Here is a 21,690-nt window from a genome sequence, read left to right as displayed (position 1 = left end):
CTCTAAATTTTGCCTCTTCCCTCCACTGGAGTTCCTTTCTACCCTATCTCTTGTAACCGTGTCGAGCTTTACGAATGTAGAGATGATGCGGTATACAAACCTAAGATTTAGATTAGATTAGATTAGATGATTTGCTTAAATTTTAAAAAGGGGATTCAGTGTTTCTACTACAGTAACAGAAGTTATATTGTTTGTTCCAGTTATAGAATACTGTATATACTCGAATATAAGTTGATCCGAATATAAGTCGAGATCCCCTTTCCCCCCCAAAAAAGGAGGAAAAATGGTTGACTCAAATATAAATTGGGCGGCTTAAAATTCAAGTGTCCTGCCCTATCAGGCACTGCACCCAGCACCCTTCCTTCCTCCCCTCCCCTGTCAGGCTCTTCATCCAGCACCCTTCCTTCCTCCCCTCCCCTGTCAGGCACTGCACTCAGCACCATTCCTTCCTCCCCTCCCCTGTCAGGCTCTGCACCCAGCATCTTTACTTCCTTCCCCTGTCACTCTGTACTCTTCCTCACAGGCTCTGCCCTCTGTCTCCCACCCTCCCCAGCCCTATCTTCATACCTCTGCCAATCCATGGTGGAGGTGCAGCAGGTGCTCTGGCAATCCATGATGGAGGTGCAGCGCAAGCCAGTAAGGAAGCTGCTGAGTGCCGAAAAACAGCACCAAATCACGCTGCTGCTCATGCTGCTCAGATGAGGAAATTTGATCGTGCAGCCGGTTAGCAGCGGGGCAGGAGTTTGAAAAGTTTGCTCCTGCCCGCTGCACCTCCACTACGGATCGGCAGAGGACCCGCTGCACCTGCACCTCCACCACGGATTGGCAGAGGTATGATAGCGCAGGGAGAAGGGGGGCAGAGCCTTGCGGTGGCTGCGGCCTTAAAAAAAATTCTGGGAGGGGGTATTGACCCAAATATAAACCAGGACCCCCATTTTTGGGCCAATTTTTTGGCCCAAAAATCCCGGTTTATATTTGAGTACATATGGTACTTCCCCATTCTCTAGGACTCTAGGAACCTCAGGCAGGTTTCCTTCTTCTATTGTCTCTAGAGTTGTGCCCCCCAATCCATCCAGCCACACTTGTATTAATTTTAAGAGAATGTAATAAACAACTGCTGCACAGCTGCAGACTCTCTCTGGTATGGAGTCAAGAAAACCATTGCATATAGCTACCACTTACATAATCACAGTGCTGAAAATGAACTCTAGTTCCCTAGCTTTCCTGCAATTCTAATTCTAGACTTCTGTCAACATTATGGAGGGAAGTTATCAACGTGGGCTATTGTTAAGATGTGTTATTTTATTGTTAACTCCAACTATGTAATAATGGGACCACTGCTAAAACAGCAAGGTTTAAGGCAGGAAGTTATCAAGGTATGCTTTTACTGCACCTTGATTCACAATGGGAGTTACCGACCTGTAGTATTTCTGTACTGCAGGATGCTGACTTCCGTAGTAAAGGACTAATGCTGTCTGTAGGCCATCTTGTAAGAGGAATTCGTCTAGCAGCCCAGGAGCATGTGGCCACCAAGCAATGATCTGATGCTCCCAGGCTGCATTGTATAGGAGTTAGCACAGGCACAAATGTTTGGTTGAAAAGCCCGGCCCCCTCCCCCCCAATACACACACACACACACAAATGTCCTTCAAGGAACTCACCAAACAAGACCTGTTCCACCAAGTGAACTTCTCAACTTGACTAGCCCTTCTAATGGTGGGACATAAGAGGAACACCTCCAGACAATTTCACTCCAAGGCAACAACTCCAACCTCTACCCCCCCACCCCCAACCTTACAGCGTCTACTAATTTCTGGTGGTTTGTGGTACGGGCAGGAGCAATGCCCACTTGGGGGGGAGGGGGTGTTAAAATCTTAAGAAACAGAAACTGGTAAAACATTGAAACCTTTCATGGGGAAGGTAATAAGATGCTAGCAAAATAAGTATTTTACAGCTAAATGAATTTTGCAGCTAAATGAAACAAGTATGCAACCAAGCAGATGCAAAAGTTCTTCCTCATTCCATCTTCCTTACTTCATGGACTGGCAAGCTTTGGATTAACTCTAGTTTTGCTGCAATCACAAGATAGTTTAAGGGATTTTTCCTTTTCGGAATGGCATATTATCATAAAAAGTGTGCCTTATATTTCAGTCATTATAGCAGCATACCTTCCATATAAAAAAGACAGAGCAATGATTTAGCAGTAATTAGTCCTTGGTTGCTTTTTTAATGACATTATCATGAATGGAACCATTCATTACAGTCATTAAAAGTGCTAAATACCAATGACTGAAAAAAATCAACAACTTTTGTGACCTTAAATTCAGTTTTCAAATGACAAGGTAATCAAAGTGTGATATGACAGCTTAACTGCTACAATAGTTCAAACACGTCCAAGGACAAAGGGTTTCTATGGGACTTTTTGCATCAATGTTTCAATCAAATTCATTAATTACTTTTTTTATTCCCTCCCAGTGGAAGTGAGCAAGCATCTCTGATTTGCAAAAAGTTATTCACACTCTGAAGTGTAGTCATTATAAAAATGATAAGTGACCAAAGTGTTATATATTACAAGAAATTTTGACACTTCTCAGTCTAGAAATTTCTTTAAAGAACCCCTCCAATATTAAGCAGACTCTGCATAACAGACAAAAGTTTATGCTCTAGGACTAATTACATTACATTACATTAGTGACTTTTATTCTGCCATTACCTTGCGGTTCAAGGCGAATTACATAAGAGGTTATCTGGACATTTCCAGAAGAGTTACAGAGTTGAACGGGTTACTTCGGGGGATTGAAGTGCTTCCTGCGGTGTTAGTTTGTTTTGATGGATTTCTGGAATAGCAGGGTTTTTATTTCTTTTCTGAAAGTTTTGTAGTCTGGTGTCGTGATCAGTAGATTGGATAGTTGGTGGTCTAGTTTCACTGCCTGCATTGCCAGTAGGCCATCATACTTTTTTTGCGTTCAACGCCTCTGATTGGGGGGTGCATGAATGGTGTCTGGGTTCTCCTTTGCCTGGTTGTGGTAGTTCGGATAAGGCAGTTGTTCATGTAAGCTGGGCTGTCTCCATTCATGGCTTTAAATAGTAGACAGTAAAATTTGAATAGTATGCTATGGATTCAAACCACATTAACAGAAGGTCAATTCCCTCAAGACCTTAGAGAGATCATAATCACCCCAATCATGAAAGACTACAAAGGCCCAATAGATAACCCCTCCAACTACAGACCAATTGCTTCAATACCAATATATGTTAAAATAATAGAAGGTCTAGTTACACTATACCTCACCACCTAACTGGAAGACCATAACCTACTTCACCCCTCACAATCAGGATTTCGAACCAACCACAGCACAGAAACACTACTAGACACAGCTCGACAGCAAATTAGCAAAGGCAAAAAGATGATGCTAATCCAACTTGACCTCTCCGCAGCATTTGTCCTGGTCGACCACTCCATACTCCTACAGATACTTGATGCCATTGGGATCTCAGGCAAGGTCTACAATTGGTTCCAAGGATTCCTCAAATCAAGAACCTACAGGGTAAAGTCCAATAATATCAAATCAGAATCATGGTCCAACCCATGCGGAGTTCCACAAGGATCACCTCTATCACCTACGCTCTTCAACCTCTTTATTTCCTCCCTTGAAGCCACTTTAGATAACTTAAATGTTACATCCTTCAGCTACGCAGACGACATCACCATACTCCTTCCCTTCGACCCATCAGAGCCCACCACTATAGCAAAACTGGAAATAACCCTAGATGCAGTGGAAAAATGGATGATAGACCACAAACTGAAACTAAACTCAGATAAAACAAAATTCCTTCTGCTCAAAAAGGCCAAAACTCTCACCATTACAGAACTGAAAATTAAAAACACCAAATACCCAATACAGCCAGAACTCAAACTCCTAGGAGTAACGATAGTTACATGCTGCACAATGCAGTCCCAAATCAATAAAACATCCCAGAAAGCTTTTTTAATTATGAGAAATCTACGTAAAATAAGAAAATTCTTCGACCCATCACAATTAAGGCTACTTGTCCAATCCCTAGTCTTAGGTCTACTGGACTATTGCAATTCCCTCTATCTACCTTGTCCTGCCAACATGATAAAACAACTTCAGACTATACAAAACACTGCTCTCAGACTGATCTACTCCCTGAGAAAATATGATCATATTACAACTGCCTTCCTAGACTCTCACTGGCTACCTAAGCAAGCACGAATTCAATTCAAATTCTACTGTCTATTATTCAAAGCATTAAACCGCCCCGCTCCCCCCTATCTAAACAACCGCCTAAACCAGATCCTCACCTCAAGACAAAGAAGAACTCCGAACCCTTTTGCCTTCCCTACACTCAAGGGCACTCAGCGCAAAAAGATGTTTGATAACCTTCTGGTGACGCAAGCAGCAAAACTTAACCACTCCACCTCCAACCTGTTGGCGACTTCAAAACTTTTCAAAAAGAAATCAAAACCCTACTTTTCAAAAAATTTATCCAGATATCTTAACCCAACCCTTCCCCCTCCTCCTAGATAAATTCTCCCCCAAAACCTCCACTTAAATAATCTCTTCCTCCCCAAAACACCAACCAAGTATTCAGTTCCCTGAAATGTAACGTAATCTTATTTGTACTCTAACTGTAATCTATTTGTTATATCACACAGTAACGTACAGTCAATTTAATATCCAATTTGCAAGTTCTTCCGGAATTAATCCAGGTACCTCTCCTCCCTTGTAACCAAAAAACAAACAAACCCCAAAACTGTTGTAACTTCACTGGAAATGTCCAGTTAGCTCTTTTGTAATCCGCCTTGAACAGCGAGGTATAGGCGGAATAGAAGTCCCTAATGTAATGTAATGTAATTTAATGTATTCTTGCTTGTATTGGGAGCCAGTGTGAGTCGAGGTATGCAGCGATGATATGGTCGTACTTCTTCAGCGAATAGATCAGTCTCAAGGCTATGTTTTGTACTGTTTGTAGTTGTTTTATCATTTGTAGGTTATTACACCTTTTTATTGATCATTTAAAAGGTTTTATAACTTATCAAGAGCCTGTTTACTATATCTTGGAGTGCAATTATTTTCCCAGGTAGTGAGTAACTTTATAAGAAAGTGCCTGGTTTAAAAGGGCAAGTGCCCACTTTGGCGTTATTTTACAAAGACACATGTTATTTTAGGTCTTTATCTGCTGTCATCTACTATGTTACTATGTATGTTACTATGTTTAGAAAGGACATCTAACTCAGAATATGGACATTCAAGTTAGTTTGTCACAAATGGATGTCCACCTCACATGTATTTTAGACCAGTGGTTGAAGCAGTGGGTTGAGAATCAGAGCATTCAGATTCAGATCCTACTTTAGCTGTTTGTGATATATATTTTTTAATTGTGAGTCTTCCAGAAACAGAACAATACCTACTGTACCTTGATGTACACCACTTCAATAGTCTTTAGGCTTTCAGGTGTCATATATATTCAGATACAGTAGGTATTTTTCTGTCCTTGGGGGCCTCCAATTAAAAACATAGTTGACGTGGGATTTGAACTTGGATCCCTTGGTCCTCAGGCCACTGCATTAACCGTTAGCTACTCTTTCAGATTTGCATACTGCTTTGCTAAGAATGTCTATAGTATTTGAAGCTTTCATAAAGCCTAGAATCCCTTGCCAGTTTCAAAGGAGAGGAAAGGAAACAACAACCATTGGGAAATTAAGGAGGTGGCATGCCTTAATCCCTCCAGTAGACAGCTGCTTAATCATAGCACCTTTCTATAACCCAGATATGACAAGTACCAGGTCTAAATAACAACATCCATCTTTTTAGACACAGACATCCCTTTCCCTTCTGTGATCAGAGTTGGACAGCCATATTTTGGCCCCTTCCTAGTCCTACTCAATAAGCACACAAAACTGTGCCCCCTTGCCAGATAGACATGGTGTTAGATGTCCATATCCTAGCTTTACATAATTGGGATTTGGATGTCCATGCAATATTGGCACCAAAATGCCAGTTTTCAGAGGTCTAACACAAGAACAGAGATCTGGTAACTACCATAAGCACCTACAGTATGTGTCTTTATAAAATAGTAGTATCAATGGCAGAAATTGTGCCTATCTTGCAGGCACTGACATTTGCACCTGTTCTTGAGCTGGTATAGATTATTTAGGTATGTTCATAGATTAGTTTATTTCATAATCTACAGGCATATCTGTGAACTTTGCCCATTTTCTCCACCCCTCAAAACTTTGCTCTTCTCATGCCTACTGGAAAAGTACACCATTATGCATACTTTAGCAGTGGTCACTATTTTATAAGATGCCATTTATGCACAAAAATGACTTTATAAAATTACTGTCACACTAAGGGCTCCTTTTACTAAGGTGCGCTAGCGTTTTTAGCGTGCGCTAAACCTGCGCTACGCTTCTAGAACTAATGCCAGCTCAACACTGGCATTAAGGTCTAGTGCGCGTGCTATTCTGCGCATTAAAGCTCTAATGCACTTTTATAAAAGGAGCCCTAAAATTACAAAAGGAATAAGCTATATACTTGAAAATCCTAATATTTTTTTCACATTATCAAATTTAATCCACAAAGGATACAGAATATGGAATTCAAAAGGAAATATACTAAACAAAAGTATTAACTAATAATACAGTATTCCATCAAGCCCATATTATGAGAGAATAATACCAATGAAATGATTAAAGGAATTCTAAAGGAATTCAAGAATTTACAAAATTTAGCCTTAGAGAAAATTTTATCATATCAACATAATTTCCAATATTCAAAAATCCAACATTTGCTTGGCGTAATTACTTAAGACTCCCATAAAGAAAAAAAACAAACAAAACTGTCATAACTTTTGATTTTCATGCAAGTTAAGAAATTGTTCTAACTGTAGAGGGTCCCAAAATACAAATAATTTTTCCTGAAATTTCAATAAACATTTACAAGGAAACTTTAGAAGTACAAAGCTCCCAAAGTTACTACCCTCGATTTCAATGCTAAGAATGTCTTTCGTCTCAACTGTGTAGCTTTGGCCATATCTGGTAAAACTAATACCTTAGCACTGCAAAATATAGCTTCTTTATTTTTAAAGTAGGTTTTCCTAACCAAACCTTTATCACAGTCATTAGCACATACCATCAAAAGGATGGACCTAGTTTGTTTTGTATCTTGAGAGTCTTCTAAAAAAGCTGTAAGATCAAATTCTGCTGTTACTAACTGATCTACCCCTTGCTCTGAACTAAGCTTCTTTTCTGAAGAAAATAATATCTATTCAAAATAGTTAATGTGTCAGCATTCTGTAACCCTAATATCTCCTTAAAATATTTCGTCAACAAGGTTTTGGATAAAAGTAAATGAGTCATAGGAAAATTAACCAATCACAGGTTCCTTGACCTTGCAGAATTTTCCAACCTTTCCAATTTATAAGGTACATTGTATGAATCTTCAACAGCTGAAGCAGAAACAGCCTTCAGCGAGAAACCTGTGCTTCACTTAATGACAAACAATTATCTAGAACATTTAAATTAGAATCTACATTATCTAATTTCTCAACCACTTCCTGTGAAAATACTATATTTTGATTAATAACAGATTTTAACAAACCTCCCATCCTAGAATTAATCAACCACATATCGTTCAAGGATCCTTTGGGATCTCCACTAAATCTTGTTCCCCAGATCCATCTTCCTGCAAAGAAAATACTTAGGCATCTTCTTAAAATAAATTCTTGAAGATGTCTAAGGTTCAAAGGTATGCAGTGGAGAAACATTAGGACCTTCTTCAGGACCCAATCCACAGGATATTACAGGAGGGGGTGCGGGGAGTACGATTTAAAGGACTGAGAGATGCTCCTGACATAGAATCTGTTCTAACAACCTGTGGAGAGGCCTTATTAGAGGCAGCCAAATGACGACCCATTGGTCCAGATAGTAGAGGAGTAGAACTTTTAGCTTTAACCTTCCTAGACCTCATATTAACAAGAGAAAAGTAACAACTTATAATTTCAACTTCAGTTATAATGGGCTTAGTCCTCATGACTCCCAAAGGCCTAGCGTGTTCCTTAGGGCATGCCCCTTTGGCCATGCGCCGCAATAGCAGCGTTTTTTTCAAGTAGAGAGCAAAGTCCCCAATGACGTGACCTGGCTGCCTCCATGGGTGCCGAATGATAGTCGACACTTCCAAAAGCTACAGTCCCAGTTGGAATTAGGGATCTGGAGACAATTCTCAGGAACAGGTAACAGTCCTTGGTTGCAAATGCCCACACAGGTATCTCCTTCGCGTTGTCTCAACAGAGGTTGCTTTTTCAAGTAGAGAGCAAAGCCCCCCAATGATGCCACCTGGCTGCCTCCATAGTCGGCACTGCCAAGCCTAATAATTATATATAGCATTACCAGAAAACAAGCTATGCACAAAGAAATATCTGAAGACTGTTGAGTTTGTGTAGTATTCCTAAATTTAGTATTATATAAATGGAAGCTGGGAAAGGAGGACTGCACATACTTAATTTTATACAATTGCTGTAGAAATGAACAGGATGCAGTACCATGATTTACATTGCTTCTAAGACAGTTCTGGGGAAAATATCACAAAACATTGGCCAAAGAAACATATTACTATAGCCAACAAGGAATATCCTTATGACTAAGGGCTCCTTTTACTAAGCTGCGATAGCGGTTTTAGCGCGTGCTGAATTGCCGCATGCACTAGACCTTAATGCCAACATTGAGCTGGCGTTAGTTCTAGCTGCGTAGGACAGGTTTAGCGTGTGCTAGAATCCTGTATGCGCTAAAAACGCTATCACAGCTTAGTAAAAGGAGCCCTAAATGTGAAAATAGGGCCACAAACTGCATATGCAAACATTATCAATTATCATATATTTCAATTTTTATGCTCAGTTTACAGTATTTCTATTTATTTGATTCAACAAAGCCTTTAAAAAATAATTTTAAGACTTGTTAATTGAAAACATAACACTGTGTCCAATATGGGGCAGAAGTTATAACATACTTTCACTTGTAAGCAATCTTTAAAATTACATAACATAACTATTTTGGTTTATAAACTATAGCAGGATCTGAATTTACTATGAAAATAAATAATCAGAGCATCATTACAAAAACCACACATGACATCGAAACTAAAACTGAGAAAAGATTTAACAAGAAAATTAAAACAGAAAAAACGAGAAACCCAAAAGGTTAACCATCTATACAGTCTTTTTTTTTTTTTTAAAGGCAATTTACTTTTGCTCATTAAAAACTGACACACAGAACTAACTGTAGAGATTATGTTGTGAAAACATTCTGCATTACATGGCAATGCTTGATCAAGATCAGCAGTCAGAAGCCAAATGAAAGCACTGTTTTGTGATTATAATAGCAAATTCTGGAAGGCGACCAAATGCATCATCTGGCAGAGGAACAGCTGTTGCAGCTTGGTAGTAATACCTTGGCACTTTGATTTTGTAACTTGTAAAAACTGATTTCTTCTCTGCCAGAAAGAAGAAACGATTCCCTTTTTAGCATTTATTGAAGTATTTGGGGGAAAAAAATCTAAATTTGAGTCACTTTGGTTCTCCAAATTTGTCATGAAGACAACAGAATTCAATTAGAAATGGTTTTATGAAATGTATATGCTCAGCATGCAAGGAAGTAGCTGGGGGAAAATGAAGGCAGATATAGACCATATGGCCTATCCATCTGCCCATTCATGTCATCTACTATACATTCCTCTCCCTGTAATTGTTCCAATATTTCTTGAATTCAGATACAGTTTTCGTCTCCACCACCTCCACTGTTCCACCATTATGCTTTCTATAAAGAAGTATTTCTTAAGATTACTTCTGAGTCTATCCCCTTTCACCTTCCTCTTATGCCCTCTCATTCCAGAGCTTCCTTTAGAAACATGATGGCAGATAAAGGCTGATTGGCCCATTCAGTCTGCCCATCCCATCATCCACCATCCCCTACACTCCCTAAGACAGTGTTTTTCAACCGCTGTTCCGCGGCACACTAGTGTGCCGCGAGATGTTGCCTGGTGTGCCGTACGGTGCAGACACTGATTAGGCCTCAAGCCGGGTCCCGCACGCGCTCCCATGAGACTCCCCCGGTCCCCACTGCTGTTCAGTTTCGATCTTCTGCTCTGACGCAACCGGAAACAGGAAGTTGCAGCAGAGCAGAAGATTGAACACTGAGCAGCCGCGCGTGTGCGGCTCTTTGGGAAAGCGTGCATGTCGCCGAAAAACAAAACCTACAAACTAAAGGTGAGGCGAAGGGAGAGAGCTGGCTAAACAGTAAGATCGATTGGGCAGGCGAGTGGTGGCTGCGGGGACCGTGCGATCGCTCATGTTCCCGGCTCAAATTGGAAGGAGGGAGTGAAAGGGAAAAGGATTCTGGGCCAAGGGGATGAAGACGGAAAGAAAAATCCACAGCAGGAAAGAAAGGGAAGGACAGGCAGGTGAGCCAGATGCTAGAAGCAGGGGGGGGGGGAAGAAAGAGGGAAAAAAGCTAGATGGGGTTGAAAAGAAGAGACACACTGGTATGGAAGAGGAAGATAGGGGAAATCTGGACACAGGAAGGTAACAGAAAGAGGGGAAATTATGTGCAAGGGGCATAGGGACAGAGACAAAAAGGGGACATGCCATGGGGATGGTATATGGACACAGGGGGGGGCAATGGCAGATACATAGGGGAGATATTAGAAAAGTATATAAAATCGTACCCGTTTGAGGCTTTTATGTATGCAGCGGTGACGGTGACGGGGCGGTGAATGGGGTTGCAGTGGCAGTGACGGGGCGGTGAATGGGGTGGCAGTGGCGGTGACGGGGCGGTGAAGGGAATGGCGGTGACGGGGCGGTGCAGAGGATGGTGAGACGGGGCATGTCCCCTTTTTGTCTCTGTCCCTATGCCCCTTGCACATAATTTCCCCTCTTTCTGTTACCTTCCTGTGTCCAGATTTCCCCTATCTTCCTCTTCCATACCAGTGTGTCTCTTCTTTTCAACCCCATCTAGCTTTTTTCCCTCTTTCTTCCCCCCCCCCCTGCTTCTAGCATCTGGCTCACCTGCCTGTCCTTCCCTTTCTTTCCTGCTGTGGGTTTTTCTTTCCGTTTTCATCACCTTGGCCCAGAATCCTTTTCCCTTTCACTCCCTCCTTACAGTCTGAGCCGGGAACACGGGTGATCGCACGGTCCTCGCAGCCCCCACCCGCCTGCCCAATCGATCCTAGTGTTTAGCCAGCTCTCTCCCTTCTCCTCACCTTAATTTGCAGGCTTTCTTTTTCAGCGACCTGCACGCTTTCCCAAAGAGCCGCACACGCGCGGCTGCTCAGTGTTCAATCTTCTGCTCTGCTGCAACTTCCTGTTTCCGGTTGCGTCAGAGCAGAAGATCGAAACTGAGCAGCAGCGGCTCTTTGATAGCGTGCGGGTCGCCGAAAAAGAAAATCTACAAACTAAGGTGAGGAGAAGGGAGAGAGCTGGCTAAACACTAGAATCGATTGGGCAGGCGGGTGTGAGCTGCGGGGACCGCGCGATCCTTCATGCCTCACTGCGGGGACAAGACCCATTCACCGCCCCGCGGGCGGTGAATGGCCTTGTCCCCGTCACCGCAGCGACTGCTAGTTTTCTTCCCCGTTTTCGGCGGTGACCCGCGGCTAAAATGCGGTGGCTGCGGGTAAACCGCCACCGTGTCATTCTCTATTTGAGACCACTGGTCTAAGTGGTTTATATTTAGGTACTCAAGCATTTTTCCCTATCTGTCCTGGCAGGCTCACACTCTTATCTAATGTACCTGGGGCAATGGGGGATTAAGTGACTTGCCTAGGGTCACAAGGAGCAGTGTGGGATTTGAACCTACAACCTCAGGGTGCTGAGGCTGTGGCTCTAACCACTGCACCACACACTCCCCAGTTCTGAGCGGATTACAATTTATATAAATTGCATCGACTTAAGGCACTTAAGAATAAATTTCCTTCTTTGTCCCAGAAGGGCTCTCACATTCTAAGCTAAAGTGCTTAGAGAAATAGAGAAAAATTAACAGTTTTAGAAATATATACATATCTAGTGAAATAAAATAAGAATAAAAATAAGGAAAATAAAGCAGGGCGATGAAAAATTAAATAAAACCCAACAGAAATAAAACAAATGAAAGTAAAAACATGTGAAATAATAAAGTCCAGATAGTCAATTTGGTGGAGCAGGGATGACCAAACTCCAATGCAGGCCATCAGGGCAATATTTAAGGGTCTTTTGGCTAAAGTGTGGCAAAATTTTGCATGAACTTTGCTTAAATGAAAAAATTAATGCACAATTAAAATTAGGCGCATGTAGTTAATACAAAACATGGAGAAATTTGATCTTAACTGCTAATTTTCTTTCCTTTTGTCGCACCATACGAGTCCAGGTCTTGTGGATTTGCATTCATCTACCAGCAGGGAGAGATAAATAGTACAGAATTCTGTTGTGCCTTAATAGAACCTGAACAGTTCAGATAATTCAATATTAGATAATAAAGCAAAGGAAAACAACTGCTGAACTCATGCAAAATTGCTGAACGTTATCCTAACGATAATATGAAAACATTTACTCAGCAAGATAAAGAGGAAGTTAGCAAAAATTAAATCTCTGCTTTATGATCGGAGAAACAAATATGGGCATGTAGTTGGACTCTTCTGGTGTGACTAAATGAAAGAAAATTAGCAGGTAAGATCTAATTTCTCCTTCCTTGTCATGTGTGCCAGAGAAGTTTAGAACTTGTGGGATGTAAAAAAGCAGTCCTCAAGATGGAAGGGGATCAGTCATCCTTGTTCTGACAACTAAAGTTCCGAAAATGGCTTCCTTCTTAGCTGCCACATCCTAGTGAAATTGCTTCACAAAAGAATGTAGAGAGAACTCTGTTACTGCTTTACAGATATCCAAAGGAGACACTACATTACACTCTACCCAGGAAGAAGCTATTCCTTTAATAAAGAGTACAAGTTCTTTGTTTTGTGTAAGCTGAATATCTCATGGAGAGAAGGAGATGTTAATAGACAATTGTGCGTCATTGAACAGAGAATGATTTTTGAATTTAAAACGGTATCACCATTAGATTTAAATAAAGAATTGAAATTGTCTGTTTATGATTTTTAAATGCAAGATTTTACATGCATGTTCTATAATATATATATAAAGATATGTTTTTTATATACTGTATTGATATTTATTTCTATTTTATTATAAGCCTTTCTATGTTTATATTTATTGACATAGCTGATTTATATTTTGATATATATTTATATATCGATATATATTTATATTTTGATATATATTGGTGTTTTAGTTTTATTTATTATGTATGATTTTATACAAGTTTTCCTGGAACCTATGGGGTTCATAATAAAAAAAAAAAATGTCTAAAAAGTGTCCTAAATGGCTACTTGGACGATCAAAAAGCCTGATCGTCCAAGTACCCATAACCAAAACTGGTTTTAGACGTATCTAAAACCAGCTTAGACCTTTCCCCTGCCACTAAACACTCAGAGAGAAAAGAGGCGTGTTTAGAGGAGGGGAAAGGGCGGGCAATGGGCGGGAGGTGGGCCGACCTACACCTAGGCATGCAGCAGGTATAACCAGGTTGCCTAGTCGGCACTTATACCTTTTTGACTTAGACAAAGTCAAAACAGGTCTAAGTGCCGAAAAAGGGTCCTCTGAGCTGATGGCGGCTGGCGCGATCAGTTCAGCGGCCCGGCAACCATCACGGCAGGAGAGATGCTTCATCTCCCCTACCGCGATGTGATCAACCCTCTACCCGAACTGCCATGACCCGCAGCAAGAGAGATGCCCAATCTCTCCTGCCGCGGGTTGTGGCAGTTCAGGTAGCGGAGTGATCGCATCGCGGCAGGGGAGATGGCCAATCTCTCCTGCCGCGATACATCACCCCCTCTCCCCCCGACAATATTGGGGCAAGAGGGAACCCAAGCCCTCTTACCCCACGACTGCCCGACTACATTTGAGGCAAGAGGGAGCCCAAGCCCTCTTGCCCTGCGACACACCGACTGCCCAACTACGTTCGGAGCTAGAGGGAGCCCAAGCCCTCTTGCCCCGGCGATCGTCGGCACCCCCCATTACGTTTGGGACAGGAGGGATCCCAAGCCGTCCTGGCCTCTCGCCCCCCCACCCTCTACAATATCGGGCAGGAGAGAGCCCAACCCCTCTTGTCCAGGCGGATCCCCTACCCCCCACCCCCCACTACAATACGAGCAAGAGGGATCCCAGGCCCTCCTGCCCTCTACACAACCCCCCTCCAATGACCACCCCCTCGAACCCCTAAACATCCTCCTCCTCCGATCTGCGAACCCCCGCTGACCCCATGACCCCCCCCCACCCCCAATCCCACCCCCATACCTGGTAAATTTGGACGGACGGGTGCCAAGCTGCAGAATGGGACCGGATTGGCCCAGGCGTCTGAAATTCTGCCCACAGATGGGGCCTAAGGCACCTGGGCCAATCAGAATAGTGATGTTTTTAGTTCTTTTGACTGATATATTGCATATTGACTGTTTTAAAGTATTTTTGATATGTGCTCATTTATCTGGTGTTTAAAAACAATCAATATGGAAACATTGATTATGGAATGATTTTTAGTGCTTTTTAATATTTTTTCTATTTTAGTTATTTAAACAAATTTTAATACATTGGCTGTTTAAGTTGTTTTAAAGTCTTTTTGACATTTGCTCATTTTAACTGGCATTTGAAAACAATAATATAGGATGATTTCATTGGAATGAAATTTGCATTTCAATGATGATTTTTAGCATTCTTTTTAACATCTTTGCTATTTCAGTTATTTAAACAAATTTTGATGCATTTTGACACATTATGCTATATTTAAAAAGTATTTAAAACATTGTGTAGATAAGATTTGTAGCTATAAATATGTCCAATGAAGCCTTAATGCTCAATGTTGTCAGATTGATTAGTAACATGTTATGCTACAGGCATCTAAAGAAAAGACTTCTTGTGTAAGTTATTTCACCATTCCTCTTTATCTTATGAGCTAATTGTATTTTTAATAGTTAATGAGCCAATTGCAAACGTATAGCACTGAAAATGTTAGAGAAGACTTTAGTATATGTTGTATAGAGGAACAATTATGCAGTTAACCTTAAGCTGAGATCAATGAGAAAAGAGGCTTTAAAGTTTATTTATGGTTTTTAAAGAATTGTGCCTAATGAGTTTATCTACAGTAAATAGAATCACTCTCCTATAAGGTGTTCAAATGTTCTCATAATAGTAGTGATATCTTCACACAAAGTCAAAAAGTATCAAAAAATATATATGCTCAGAGAATTGAAGGCAAAAACAAGAGGCGAACCCCAAGAATATCGCCTTGCTACCCTGTCATTGCATATAGTTAAATGATATTCAAAAAGCAATTTCTTCTCGAGCAGGAGGCAGGAGAGGAGAAGGAGAGAAAAGTAGAAGCAGAGAAGAGAACAGGAGAGAGAAAGAAGGAGCAAGAGAAGGCAGGAGAGAGCAAGGGGCAGCGGTGAGAGATAGCTTCTCCCCCCCCCCCCACCCACCACATCATCCACCTTAAAAGGAGAAGGGCCAACAGCGCTCAGTTAACAGGCTTGGGCAGGCGAGCAGGAGGCAGGAGAGAAGAAAGAGAGAAAGCAGAAGCAGAGAAGAGAACAGGAGAGGGGAAGAAGGAGCAAGAGAAGGCAGGAGAGAACAAGGGGCAGCGGCGAGAGGTAGCTCCATTCACCCCCGTCATCCACCAGAGCTTCCCCTTAAAAGTGGAGGGGCCAAGGGCGCTCAGCCATTCGGTGCACATCGAAGGTGAGCATTAAAGGTGCTCGCCTTAGCGAGAGTGTCTTCTGAAGGGCCTTAAGAAGGGACGAGCACTGCAAAGAAGAAACACTATGACAGGATACCTACACAGGCATGTATCACAAGGGCAACAGAACAGACAAACAGTAGATAAACAACACAGTAGTAGCAGAGGGCAATCACAGCAGACACAGAGGACACACACAAGCAACAGGGGTAGCAGGTATAGAAATCAAGAGAAGGACTAAAACTTAAGGGGGGAAGATTTCATGGTGACACCAGGAAGTACTTCTTCACTGAGCGGGTGATTAATCGATGGAATAAACTTCCACGCCAGGTGGTCGAGGCTAGTAGCGTGCTAGACTTCAAAAATCGATGGGACAAACAGGTGGGGGGCTACAGGGTTATGCATAAAAGATGGGTACTCCAGGGAGGGAGGGGTCTTGAGTGGGCAGACTTGTTGGGCCGCCGGCCCTCTTCTGCTGTCATACTCTGTTTCTATGACTTCATAGTAACACCAAGGACGCTACACAGAGGAGAAGCCACTTCAGACAAAGTGTGAGAAGGCATATAGAGAAACAGGGAGAAGCCACTTCAGACGGCAGACCAACAAGCGGACAGCAATGGATGCAGCAGACAGAAGCAGGATGTTGAGCTACCCAGTTTTCTGCACCATTTGCCATATGTATGACTACCTCCCCTCTGGGAGGTGGTCTTATGTATGCACTCGATGCGAGGAATTGAGGAGCCTGAAGAAGCAAGTCAGACTCCTGGAGGGCAGAAAACTGGAACTAGAAGCACTTCGAGCAGTGGAGGAGGAGGAAGGAAAGACAGAAAACTTCATGACAAAGGAAACCATTGAGGAAGAAGTCAGGGAGTTAGAGAAGTTCATCGAGGAGGCATACAGGGAGGCTGTGGAAAATCACCAACAACAGTGGAACTGCCAAGATACACCTACAGTGAGTGAGGAGCATCTGGAGGACAACCACAAGGATGGATTAGGTGACACAGCCGCAAGGCCTGGAAACAGTGGAGGGAACCCACAGGAAGACGAGTCTGGTGCAAGCCAACGCCAGGATGAGGGAAGATGGAAGTGCACAGAGGACACGGACGTACGGCTGGAGAGATGGACATACACCAGGGACACGGACCTGTGGCTAGAGAGACAAGAGAAGATAGAGAGGACAGCAATCGTCGTGGGGGACTCCATCATTAGACAAGTCGACAGCCATAAAGCAGGAGGAACAAAAGATTGGCTGGTGGCCTGTCTACCAAGAGCCAAAGTAGAAGATACAGTGAGCCGCATCGACAGCGCGGAAGAGGGAGATACGATGGTGGTGTTCCACGTAGGGACAAACAACGTGAGCAACAGAAACTATGGCACGCAAACACTGAAGGACCAGTTCCGGATGCTAGGAAGGAAGCTGAAGACCAGAATGCCAAGGGTAGCGTTCTCGGAAATTCTGCTGGTACCCAGGGCCGACAAGAAAAGGCAGATGGATCTGCAAGCAGTCAACACATGGATGAAGCGCTGGTTTGAGGAAGAAGGATTCCACTTTGTGCGCAACTGGACAACGTTCTGGGGGAAGAGCAAGTTATATAGAAGGATGGCCTCTACCTCAGTGGAGACGGAACAAGGCTACTTGCAAACATCAAGCGAGAAATTGAGAAGTTTTTAAACTAGGAAGAAGGGGAAAGCCGATAGTCGACCAAGAGTCAATGGTTTGGGAAACAGTATACCCAGAGGATATGATGCAGGAAGATTGCGGGGAAAAATCACCGGATCATAGGCAAGATATAAATGCTGATGGATCGAAAGGGACACAAGAGGGAAGGAAACGCAAGAAAGTAACAGGCACAAACTCAAGTGTATGTACACGAACGCAAGGAGCCTAAGGAACAAGATGGGGGAATTGGAAGCAATGGAGCAAAAAGATATCCTTGACATCATTGGCATCACGGAAAGATGGTGTAACGAGGAAAATGTCTGGGACATTGTGCTACCGGGATACAAGCTATAGCGCAGAGACAGAGTAGGACAAAAAGGTGGGGGGTATTGCCCTATACATCAAAGAGGGAATCGAGTCTACCGGAGAGAACATGCTGGAAATTAAAAATAAGGTAGAGTCTCTATGAGCTAAAGTTCCAGGAACAAATGGAACGGAAACGAAGATCAGCATCTACTATCGACCACTAGGGCACTCTGAAGAAACTGATAGAGAAATGACAACTGCAAGGGAGGCACCGCAGTTATCATGGGCAACTTCAATTATCCGGGGATAGACTGGAACTAGGCACCTACGAATGCAGTAGGGATACCAAGTTCCTGGATGCAGTGGATGATTGCTTCCTGGAACAACTTGTCAAGGAAAACACGAGAGGAAATGCAATTCTGGACTTAATTCTAAATAGATTACGAGGACCGGCGCAAGGTATAGAAGTAGAAGGGATGCTGGGAAGCAGTGATCACAATATGATCCACTTCAACCTGGACATAGGGGCAAAACATCGATCCAGAACGACGGCCACGGCATTGAACTTCCAAAAAGGGAATTATGACGGGATGAGACTCATAGTGGGGAAGAAGATTAAGAAGAAGATAAGCACTGTAAAAACTCTAGAGCAAGCATGGTCCCTTTTTAAGATTACAGTCATTGAGGTGAAAAATCTCTAAATACTGCGTATCAACAAGGGATCCAAGAGGAAAAAGAACATGAAGAAGAACACTGTACTACTCGAAAGGGTCCAGAAAAGAGTGACTAAAATGGTTAAGGGGCTGGAGGAGTTGCCCTACAGTGAGAGATTAGAAAAACTGGGCCTCTTCTCCCTTGAAAAGAGGAGACTGAGAGGGGACATGATCAAAACATTCAAGATAATGAAGGGAATAGATTTAATAGATAAAGACAGGTTGTTCACCCTTTCCAAGGTAGAGAGAACAAGAGGGCACTCTAAAGTTAAAAGGGATAGATTCCATACAAATGTAAGGAAGTTCTTCTTCACCCAGAGAGTGGTAGAAATCTGGAACGCTCTTCCAGAGGCTGTTATAGGGGAAAACACCCTCCAGGGATTCAGGACAAAGTTAGACAAGTTCCTGCTGAACCAGAACGTACGCAGGTAAGGCTAGACTCAGTTAGGGCACTGGTCTTTGACCTAAGGGCTACCACAGTTGCAGACTGCTGGGCATGATGGACCACTGGTCTAACCGAGCAGCGGCAATTCTTATGTTCTTATGTATGTTCATAATCAAGAACTTATCTTTGTCAAGAGGTTCCGACATGGCTCATTTTGATCCTGCGTCAGGGAACCAAGTAGAAAGCTTTTGAACAATTGCCACGTTTTACGTACTCACAAGGTAGAAATCTGAGACAACATCTTATGAAAGCTCAATTTTACTCTAAGTGTGAAAATCTGACACATACCAAATCAGGACATGTTCCTTGTGGTAACTGTAAAATATGTCAATATAGTCAGCCATTATAGCAAATGAATGTACCAGAGTGGGTTAGAAGAAAATGTTTGAACGCGGATACTGATTGTAAAACCAGCAGAGTAGTATATATTATTCAATGTCCTTGTAATCAACTTTACGTTGGTCATACTATAAGAAGCATTCGAGTATGCATTGGTGAGCATATCAGCAGGATTAACACCCAAGTGCTGGAAGCCCCTCTGGTCCAACATTGGCTTGACAATCATCATTTGGTTTCATCTTTAAGATTTTCTATTCTTGAAGTTCTCACCCTTCCTCGTGGAGGCAATTTATCAGAATACCTACATGCAAGAGAGCAAAACTGGATATTCAAACTTGGCACTTTACCTCCGAGAGGATTAAATAGTGAAATTGAGTGGCGTGCCTTTCTGTAGGTGTTTTTCTCAGTATAGTTCTCAGTTTACCATCTTTTTCTAGCATTTCTTGACAATTCTGCTCTCCAATTGGACTGTTCTTTGATAGCTTTGACATCATAACGTTTTTTGCATCGTGACGTCAGTCAGCTGATATTTGAATCAGAATCATGGCGTCTTTTTTTCCCGTTTGAATTTGGTGGAGAAAGCTTGTACTTTTGAAGAGTTTTTTCAACTTTTGGTGGGTACCCTCTGTTTAGCTATTTAATGTTTTTAAAGTTTATGCTAGTATATATTGAAGTCCATGGCAACGATTGATAAGTTTAAATAAAGTATATATAATTTTTGTTTATGCTTTTAGAGAGTGAGCCACCTTCAAAAATTCATTGGCCACGTCGGAACCTCTGACAAAGACATGTTCTTGGTTATGAACATACAAATAGTATAAAAATAAGTTGACTGCTTTAGCAGCAAAGAAATTGCTTTTTGAATTTCATTTAAGTATATGCAATGACTGGGTGGTAAAGCGATATTCTTGGGGTTCACCCCTTGTTTTTGCCTTCAAGTCTCTGAGCAAATATATTTTTTGATACATTTTGACTTTGTGTGAAGATATCACTACTATTATGAGAATGTTTAAACACCTTATAGGAGAGTGATTCTGTTTACTTTAGATATATTATCACTTTAATCACCATCCCCATTTATTGCTTGACTGATAATGATTTTAAGCAGTGCCTACATGTGATATGTTTTGCTGAATATTGTGTTCAATTTTGCAGTTGTGCTGAGTCATAGCATACTTTGTTAGAATGTGTGATTTTAACATTCTATCAATTGGCATGTAACTGATTTTATACTATTTCTCATCTTTGGCATGTAATACATATGGATGCTCACCTTCTCATGCTTTTGTCACTTAAACTACAAATACCAGACCATCTTGATATTTAAAAATTTGTTGGATTAAATATTAGTCAGTATGTTTTTGGATCCCTTTAAGTTATTTATGTTTTATCTTACTGTTTGAAATTTTTGAATATGGCTAAGATCCCTGATGCAACCATGTTTGAGCGAAATGTGGCACACGTCGAGTATTTTTAAGTGCTTGCAATAAAGATTATAATCTATCCGTTTTTGGATTCATTGCTCTTCTTACCATCTGCTTTGCTTCAGATTTTGGTACCTCTATTTGGGACCTGTGTATACTTCTAAATGACATTATAAAAGTTATCAGCCAATATGCAAGATCTACCTCCAAATGGGGCAGCTGACTGAGACAAATCATGATTCTAATCTTGAATTAAAGCCTGCGTCTTCTGAATCCACAGAGACAAGCTCTTTCCAAGTTTCCAAGCTTATTTAATGTTTGATATACCACACTGATAAGAACAACTTTCCAAATAAAAATAAGGTAATATTTAGAAATAAAGCAAAAACAAAGGAAATAAGGTAATGCCTTTTTTATTGGACTAACTCAATGTATTTTATGATTAGATTTCGAAAGTAACTCCTTCTTCAGATCAGAAATAAGCATATGTTGACAAATATCAAGAGTTGTAGCAGAGGGTTGGTAAAGGGCGGATGTGGTCCCTCTCCACAGAAGTGGAAGTAAGGAAGAAGAAGGGAATTACAAGCCAGTAAGTGTGACTTCTGTGGTAAGCAAATTAATGGTAAAGTTTCTGGAATCCTGTGGCTCACAGGTAGGTCTTGTCAGACAAATCTGATCAATTTCTTTGACCAGAGAATTGGATAGAGGATGTGCGCTAGATGTGATGTATTTAGATTTTAGCAAAGCCTTTGATAGTGTTCCACACAGACGTCTAATAAATAAACTGAGTGCCCTCGGGATGGGTCCCAAAGTGACGGGCTGGGTCAAGAACTGGTTGAGTGGAGGGTGACAGAGGGTAGTGATCAATGGAGATCAATCTGAGGAAAGGGATGTTACCAGTGGTGTGCACCTCAAGGTTCTGTTCTTGGGTCTGTTCTTTTTTAACATTTTTATAAATGATATTG

The 21,690-nt window shown here is 41.8% G+C and overlaps 1 protein-coding gene across 7 annotated transcripts in view; it reads right to left on the bottom strand.

Moving 5' to 3' along the window:
• The window catches only part of TRIQK (triple QxxK/R motif containing), a 201,006-nt gene that overhangs the window by 124,361 nt on the left and 54,955 nt on the right, over positions 1-21,690 (bottom strand). For 3 of the 7 annotated variants that reach the window (XM_033933386.1, XM_033933385.1, XM_033933384.1), the window contains exon 4: positions 9,385-9,515. The exons of the other annotated variants lie outside the window; for them this stretch is intronic. In XM_033933386.1, coding sequence (XP_033789277.1) covers positions 9,396-9,515 — 120 coding nt within the window. In that variant the 3' untranslated portion in view covers positions 9,385-9,395. Of the gene's footprint in view, positions 1-9,384; positions 9,516-21,690 lie in introns of those variants that run through there. 7 annotated transcript variants of the gene reach the window in all.

The sequence above is a fragment of the Geotrypetes seraphini genome, chromosome 2 (assembly GCF_902459505.1).
Source record: "Geotrypetes seraphini chromosome 2, aGeoSer1.1, whole genome shotgun sequence".
NCBI lineage: Eukaryota > Metazoa > Chordata > Amphibia > Gymnophiona > Dermophiidae > Geotrypetes > Geotrypetes seraphini.
Note: the sequence above shows the minus strand (reverse complement) of the source record. Positions and strands in the feature narration are given on the sequence as shown.